Source organism: Mytilus galloprovincialis, chromosome 1 (assembly GCF_965363235.1).
Source record: "Mytilus galloprovincialis chromosome 1, xbMytGall1.hap1.1, whole genome shotgun sequence".
Lineage (NCBI taxonomy): Eukaryota > Metazoa > Mollusca > Bivalvia > Mytilida > Mytilidae > Mytilus > Mytilus galloprovincialis.
Genome location: NC_134838.1, coordinates 100,186,371 through 100,195,601, shown reverse-complemented (window position 1 = coordinate 100,195,601; position 9,231 = coordinate 100,186,371). Strand labels below are relative to the sequence as shown.

General features: G+C 31.6%; 1 protein-coding gene across 1 annotated transcript; it reads right to left on the bottom strand.

Moving 5' to 3' along the window:
• Positions 1-872: 872 nt before the first annotated feature.
• On the bottom strand, positions 873-8,200 carry LOC143051260 (uncharacterized). Its single transcript, XM_076224246.1, has 5 exons — positions 7,802-8,200; positions 7,216-7,356; positions 5,763-5,873; positions 1,904-1,991; positions 873-1,066 (listed from the first exon to the last, which is right to left on the bottom strand). Exons 1-5 carry the CDS (start codon positions 8,172-8,174, stop codon positions 976-978), a joined length of 804 nt encoding a protein of 267 aa, XP_076080361.1. The 5' UTR covers positions 8,175-8,200; the 3' UTR covers positions 873-975.
• Positions 8,201-9,231: the final 1,031 nt, after the last annotated feature.

Below are 9,231 nucleotides of genomic sequence, written 5' to 3'. Positions count from 1 at the left end.
TTGAATTTGTACAGCTAGAAAAGTAAAACAATCCTTTCATTTCAACCTTTGATATTTTGTTTTCTACTTGTTGAAGAGTCAGTAACAAATTGTTAAATAAACTTGTTCAATATCTTTGGGGTCAATAAGCATATGATGAGATACTGCACTTTGTATACAATGACTACCAATCATACAAAATACTTTGGTTGATATAGACATTACAATTAATTACCCTTTAGCACACATCTGTTAGTGCAGCATTGACAAGATATCAGGACTAACACAAACAACAGGGCTTGACAAGATATTTACTGTCATGTCAATTAATAATCCAATATCAAATTAAAGTTTATTCTTTCAAAAATATATATTTTTGATAGACTTATTCAATTATTATATTTTTATGTGGTCGTCCATACATCAATATCAACTGATATGATATTATGACGAAAAGACAACTTACACATGCAACCAATTGATGTTTGTTATTTGTATTACATGTATGTTTTGATATGAATACTATATATAAAAGGGGAATAACTTTGGTGAAAAAATTATAAAATCTAATTTTTTGCAATGCCATTATAAAAATAAATTTCTATCAGAAATAAGGCTCAAAGAACTTTTTATATTATATATATTAACAATAACAACGTACACGAATGTTGGCGTATGAATACACAACGTGTAGCCATCAAAATTGACAACATTGAAAATAAAACTAATAATTTTAACCAATCAAAAGACAGTAAATACACCAAATTTATTTATTCATGTATAAATTTTTATGGGCAAAAAGAGGAACTGACAACAAAATAACAAAAAATTGTTTATTATTATAATAAAAAATATGCTAAAATTTTCAGAATGATAAACTTAAAAGACTTTCTAAGAGTTAAAGATTTTAACATTATTTGTAAGGAAATATTGTCAGTTCTATCCTATATCCATGAAGTTGACTGTCACTTTTTTATCTCACACCACCGGTCGTAATTACCAATCATAACGTGGTGCTCTTGTCATTGGTTTTGGTCTATTTCTCTCTTTCACGGGCTTCACTTTTCTCTTCTTGCCTTTTTTACATCTTCAATATAGAAATAATAACAACATGATTTTGGCATTTACCAAAGGGTTTAACAAGCCTCTAATTTAACACACTTTCATCTCAATCTATAAACTCGGCGATTGTTCCAAAAATACTAGATTTGGTGACTGGGTTGAATACAGCTACCCATCGAGCTTCAGATTAGTATAGATAAAAAAGATACACTTAAACATCTTCGGATTTCAAATGTTTGGCTTTGAGCGTTCCTGCTGAAGGTAAATCCAGAAAAGCGTGTCGGACGCATGAAATTATTAAACGTGTTGTTTGCATTTTTTTAAATCTGCTTCATAACTTAACAAGAATCTATAAATTCACAATGACGGTCAACTGGAAAAAAAATGACTTTACTAAAAAAGAGACGATTTCTGGTTGCCAATTGTGCACTTTGCATTTGTATGTAGCAACATTCAAGCAGTATCTATATACGAAATATATATTTCAAGTAAATACAATAATCCAGAGCTTGTATTCCCTGTCATGATTTCATTGGTAGTGGGTTGGGCCTAACAAGGAAGCTTATAACCAAGAGTTTCAAGTAATAAAGTTGATCTCACCCCTTCGTAAGTTTTAAGGACGCCATCACGAGTTGGTTGATCGTTATGAATATCTGTTTCACAGATGATAGTTAATATGTTCCAAATGTCGTGATTACAATACTGTGACCTTTTCCCTGAATGAAACCTACCGAATTAATTTTTATGCATTTTTTTTTTATATTCAGAGCATAACACATTCGACCCATCGTTCCAAATCTGTATTTATTGCCTGTTTAGGCCAAAGATGGAGTATGTAAAGAATAATTGATTAAATACTTACACTTTTACAATTTTCCAGTAAAAACAACAAACAATCAGTAGTAACCCTAAAGCTGCAAGCGATACGAAAGCTATGGCCAAAGGAGTCACTACAAAAGCATTCATGTTCAAGTTAATCAATTACACATAATAACAATAAAGAGGTACATGTATTGCGTTTCTTTGATATACACATGTATATATGATTTTGAATTTTGAATATGTCAACAAAAAAATAACATTATGTGTTTAGCCATGTCTGTCAAGTTTCATTGGTTTGTGTTCATATAGGTGATAAAATATTTTTGATATGTTCACAAAACATATAGTTTCTGATGCTAAAAGAAATCAATGTTAATCTGCAAGAATTTCTTACTTCGTGCAGACGTTTTAGATTTATGGTCCCTTTGGCAAGTTAAATTTCAAATGTCATAGGACTTTTTTCATAATTTAAGTACATATTATATTGTGCTTTGTGTGGTAACTATATCATTCAAAGGCTTTACGCCTAAAACAATTGTTACTTTCATATTCAGACAGCACATAAAACAGCACATTGCTTTGGGTTCCACAATATACCAATTTATAATCAATTTTTATTCTCATAACCGTTTTAATACTAGAAGTGTTGTAAAAGAAAAAGAAAAAAAATGAATTATAACACCACCCTTTCTTATTTGCAATAATCAAAAACAGTTGAATAAAGACAACAGTAATATACCGCTGCTCAAAAGTCATATATCGATTGAGAGAGGACAAATCCAGGTTAAAAACTTAAACAGAGGGAAACACTTCAACTACAAGAGCAGAAAACAACGAAAGAACAGAAACTGAAGTGCAATTTGACAACAATTGCATATTCCTGACTTGGTAATGCATATTTTAAGAAGTAATGGTGTGTTGAACCGGGTTTTACGGCTAGGCAAACCTCGCTTATAGGGCAACGCAACAAAATATTGCTAAAATTTAATTACCACGTGTCAGAAGTATAGCACAATCAAACGCAAAAAAGCTCATCTCAGAGAAATGCACAAATAGTAAAAGTCGTTATATCATTTAAACTGCAGAATAAAAAGAAACATAATCCATTAACGACAACACAGTACATCACACACAATGAAGTATTTTTGTAACGAATATATTATCTTGAATTCATACCATTATTTACACAATACTAGTCCAAACGATTATCATGATTATTACGGTATTAAAAGGCTTATTTAAATAAATGCTGTAACGACGTTATAATCATTTAGAATTACACAATACATGGAAATTAATTCGACTTTACTAACAAAAAAGACATTTTTGAAATGCACAGAATGTAAACCACATACGATAAAACATTTAAAAATTTCCAACCGAAACCACAACAGAGACATCATAAATAAACGCATGAACGTTTCATGCACAAATACCGAGACACAACATATAACAATTCAAATTTACACTGGACAAAACAGTCATATTCGAAAATAGGTCACGTTCGGTACTTAGTAGACAGACGACACAGATGCTTAAAACACAATCATATCGTATAGATGAACCAATTCGTGATGGTGTTCATAAAATTTACGGAGTGTCATTTTTAATTTTTCCTCCTCATAACTCTGATGCAGCAGTTTCTGCTTAATTTTCACGGTCCTGTATATGTATACGTAGTCTGCATAGTGTGAACATGCACAAACATAACGTTTTAATTGAGATGTGAAAACACCATACGACAGAGCAAAGGGTATGTTACTGCTGATAAACGGAAAATTGATAATTTGGAAGTTGAAATCATCCCATTTGTCATATATTGTAGTGTGCAGCATCTGTGTCAGTATCAGGGAAAAGATCAAGATATGAAGTAGTTTATCAGTAGTATCATTATGTTCCAGTTCAGTGACTTATATGAGATGCAAGTACTAAATGAAATATGGTTTATTCAGGGAAAGGACATCATCAGTAAACTAGTATTTGAAAGTTGCTTTTTCTTTTTGTCTTAAAGATGGTTCTGAATGAATTCATTCGAGTACAAATACAACTTGACCAGAAGATAATGCTAACTGTCTTGTCTGTTGAAATATCAATCCTCAAAACTAAAAAAATATATAATTTTGATAAAAAAAATCTATCATTTTAATAAAATCATCTATAACCGTATAGCGAGTTATTTTCGAGGAGTGCAAATTTTCGCTTAATTTCGCGGATAGAAAAAAATCGCTAAATTAAAATCCTCCAATTTAAAGTGTACATGATAAAGTATTGATCAAAGTTATGAATCCGCCAAAATGAAAACCGCCAAAACATTTCGTATACTTTATTCAAGTAAATCGCGAAATTTTACAACGGCGAAAACAACGTAGCTGTACGGTATCTTACATGCCATAGATGTATGGGAATATAATTGTTCAAAGAACTACACGTGGTGACTATATGTTTGATATAGGGTGTCCAAAACATATGGTGTTAGTATGAAGTTACTTTCCTTTCAAACTAAAAAAAATATATACACCCCTTTTTAAAAACAGCACGTTGGAGAGGAAAAATGCTAAAGGTTTTAACAGACGTAGAAATTGATGATGAAAGATTGAAATAAATTCATAAAACACATTTATATTGATGATAGCTGTTTTTGTATAGAAATTTTGAATTTGGTTCCTAATATTTAGTATTGAATAAAATTGAGAATGGAAATGGGGAATGTGTCAAGAAGAGACAACAACCCAACCATAGAGAAAACAACAGCAAAAGGTCACCAACCGGTCTTCAATGCAGCGAGAAATTCCCGCACCCGGAGGCGTCCTTCAGCTGGCCCCTACACAAATATATATACTAGTTCAGTGATAATGAACGCCATACTTAACTCCAAATTGTACATAAGAAACTAAAATTAAAAGTAATACAAGACTAACAAAGGCCAGAGGCTCCTAACTTGGGACAGGCGCAAAAATGTGGCGGAGTTAAACATGTCTATGAGATCTCAACCCTCCCCTATACCTCTAGTCAATGCAGAAAAGTAAACGCATAACAATACGCACATTAAAATTCTGTTCAAGAGAATTCCGAGTCACTTAGATAGGTCAATAGTCTAAATACCACATGTTAAGACAGTTCGTAAGATAAATTCGCTAACAGTGTGCTAGTAACATAATACGATATATATGGAATCAGTAAATTCCATATGAGGATTCGAGCTACGCTCTCACCAATGTGGAATTCACTGACCCCATATATATCGTATTAGGCCACTAACACACAATATAAATAATATTATAACCCAACACAAACGTTATTAAAATTAAAATAAATATATCGTTAATCTCGCCTGTCATTTGTTATGGATCTCATTGACATCATATTACGATTGATCAATCGCTATGTCAATATTAGATTAACGTTTGATATGTCAAATGCGTTTATTTTTATACTTTTTTATAATCATCATGGTACATGGTTTTTCTTTTTCAAAAATAGAACCCTGTCATTTGCAATTGAAAACTGTAAGTTATTTAGAGACTGATTACAGCAGATAATGCAAGCAGCAGCAAACGACCAATTTACAATACACTAAAAATTGAGCAAAAAAGAACAACACAAGCTTAAAACTTCTAGTACAGGTACAACTCGGGTGCTCCAGCAGTATCACGAATTCCTGTTCGACCAATGAAAACTGCATGAAAAGGAAACCGCGCCTGACAGTTGTGTGTTATTATTATGTCGTGTTGTATTTTAATAACGCTTGCACATTTTCAATGCTATTAATCACATTACCAGGAATAATAAAATGAAAATAGTTTGATTTTAGTTTGACAGCTGGCATGGTATGGTATTACTAACTAGTATAATAATATAATGATTATTAAATTATTGAAATAACAAACTTTTTCTCGTACATTTGTTACACGTCTTGCCGTTGAAAAATATCATACAATCGCAATAGAAGTCATCTATTTCGTCTATACATTTTCCGTACTGACATGGTTGGTCTGCACAGTGATCTTTGTCTGTAAGTGCAAAAGTAATCTGCTCAATTGTATCAATCATTAGCAATTTTGTACTTCAGTTGCCTTGTAATTAATATTCAACCTTGTTACCAAATACATTTATCAATAAAACATGCAGTTGTCTCTGAATATTTTTTTCTACCTATACATCTTTATTTATTAAAGAATACAAATTATGCAAATAATCTAAACCGAGTACATAGGACCACAGAGCATGTGTAAATACCATTACAAACACATAAAACAGTATTGTTCATGTACATTGTGTTTGTTTTGCAAACTACTTAAATTGTATCCTTTTGTTTCATACATTATTTTACATTTTTTTTCGAACTTTAGAAACGCTTTCAAATATTAGTTATGGTAAGAGAAAAGCCAATTAGATATGCACCCTTGTGTATGTAAAAAAGCAGGTAGCTAGCATTTTAAAACTTAAACACGAAATGAAAGATAAGAAAGATAGTGAAAAATCTTGGAGGGAATACAAAAGAAGTTACGAAAACATAGATATAAAACATTATGTCGATACTTAAAGTGTAGAATTGCGCAAAGCCATGCTTTCCATTCATTTTGTATGACGTCATTACAATAAAATAAATATTATGTACATTAACAAAACATGAAAACATTGATTATTATCATTTATTACCATTCTACCAAAAAAAGAGGGTTAAGTTCTGACAAAAATGTTTAACATTCTTTACGTGCCTGTCCTAAGTCATGAGTTTGTTATTTATAGTATGTGTTATATCTACCTAATCTTTTTTTTCGTTTGTATTATCTTAGCATGAATCTCTCCTCCTTTGAATATTGTCACATTTTGTCATGGAGGTGCCTCTTTGTTTTTCTAAATGATATTGGTTTTGATCCTTGTTGACGACCTTACCTTGCTCTCCAGATTATTAATCCTTGACTTAAGGTTTGTAGTTTTTCAATGATACACAATCACAAGTCAATTACAAAACAATACAAAAACACCAAATTTGATTTCACCACATTTAAGTAAATCTTAACTCATCATAGATACCAGAATTTCGCTTTTAAAAGATATGCAAGTTTAATCACAGTAATTTTTTACTCATCCAAACATCTTTTTTTTCTTTTTATCCAGTGTTTACACTTAAAAACAAAGATGATTCACTCGAAGTTATTAATAACCTCATCCTTACATCCACTTCATTTAAACTTTTGTGGATAGTTGTCTCATTGGAAATCATACCATATTTCTTATTTCTATATAACATACAATAAGAAACATAAGATGCAAGTCAACAAGTCATTGCATAGTAATCATACTGTATCAATAAATGAATGTTATATTATTGTAACACTTAATAATTACCACTTATGGTCGCTGTTTTAGTTGTTTCAGTAGACGCTGCAGTCGTTGAGGCGGATATTGTCGTAGAAGTTGCAGTATCAGTTGTTGATGTAGTTGTAGTAGTAGTTGTAGAAGAAGTGGTCATTGATGTAGTTGTTTTGACTATGAAAAACAAACACAAATATTTATCATTTCTAACTTGAAAACTGATTAAAATATCTTCGTCTGTTCTTTTATTTAAAAGTATGCATTGTGTTTGATTGTCAAATTAAACACATAAAAATGATATGATATTATAGTTTGTTGAGTTCTAGACGATGACATTTATTGAACTACGTTACACTGTATTAAAAAAAGCGGATATATATATATATATATTTAAAGTATGTAAAATGTAAAATCACAAAAATACTGAAATCGAGGAATATTCAAAACAGAAAGCCTCTTATCAAATGGCAAAATCAAAAGCTCAAACCCATCAAGCAAATTAATAACAACTGTCACATTCCCGATATGGTACAGGCATTTTCGTATGTAGAGAATGGTGGATTAAACCTGATTTTAAAGCGCTTACTACTCTCAAAAACATCTGAAAACTCTTGCTTACCGTCACAACATGCGCCACCATATCCATTAGGACAAATGCAACTGTTCTGTTGAGAATCGAATTTTCCTCCAATCATACATTTCCGACACGACTGAAATTCTGTAGCATTTGCCTGCCACCAACTGAATTTAATGTTGCAGCCGTTCAAGCATTCTATGAGGGAATTATATTTTGTTCTATCACAACCAATATATTTTTGCCTTTGTTGAACTCCTAGTGGTGACAGTCCCCCTTGTCCTCCACAAGTATCATTACATGCCTCCCATGGAGCCCATCTGTCCTCCACGATACAATAACTACCCGTTACAGCTTTACAAAGAAGGAATACATACACTAAGATAATAGGACAATAAATCTTATTGGAATATATCATTTTTCTATAAATGTTTTGATATCACTTGGAACTTCAATCATGTACTAATAAACAACAATCTAAAGTAAAATAATCCTACTCGAGAACCTTTACCCTGATAGACTACTTATACTTTTGAATTCACCTATACTATTTGAATAACTTAAATCGTGTAGTTCAATGGTATCTTGGACGATTGTTTTATAAAAAATTAATAGAAAAGCAAATATGATTACTCTGAGTCATAAAAATGTCCAAAACATAAACATAAAATCAAGTTTTTAATAAAATTACACAACAAACAAAAACCGACGATTTTTTTTTTTTTTTTTTTTTTTTTGTCGATTACAAATACATATGTCAAAAATATTCATTCCTTAAAAGAGGGACGAAAGATACCAGACGGACAGTCAAACTCATAAATCGAAAATAAACTGACAACGCCGTGGCTAAAAATGAAAAAGACAAACAGACAAACAACAGTACACATGACACAACATAGAAAACTAAAAAATATGCAACACGAACCCCACCAAAAACTAGGGTTGATCTCAGGTGCTCCGGAAGGGTAAGCAGGGTGGCACCCGTCGTGTTGCTCATGTTATAACAAATCTGGTAAATAGTCCAATTCGGTAGGTCTCATTCATGAAAGAGAAGTGGATTGTAGTTACGACGTAAGGAACACATCCGATATCATTTGTGAAAAGCAAGATTTCACTCATTTGAGGTTGACGAAAATATTTTCACATTACTAGTAGTATAAAATCACTGAGATGAAGAAATCTCATACCGTATAGTTAACTATAAAATGCCACGGTAAGTCAAATATGAACCATACAAAAGACGAACAACGACTTCATTGAAAGCTAAATGGTTTGGTTCTCAAGATTTTCATTTATATAACTGCGTCTTTGGATTTGGCTTAAAAAGGTTAGGCGGACATATTCAATAAGAAGTACCTCAAATCTAACTTCCTTTGACAAATTATCAATACCACACATAAGGAGAATGTATGCGATACAATTGGCAATAAGACAAGCACAAATCACCAATACTGTCTAATAATCTGTCGGAGGCT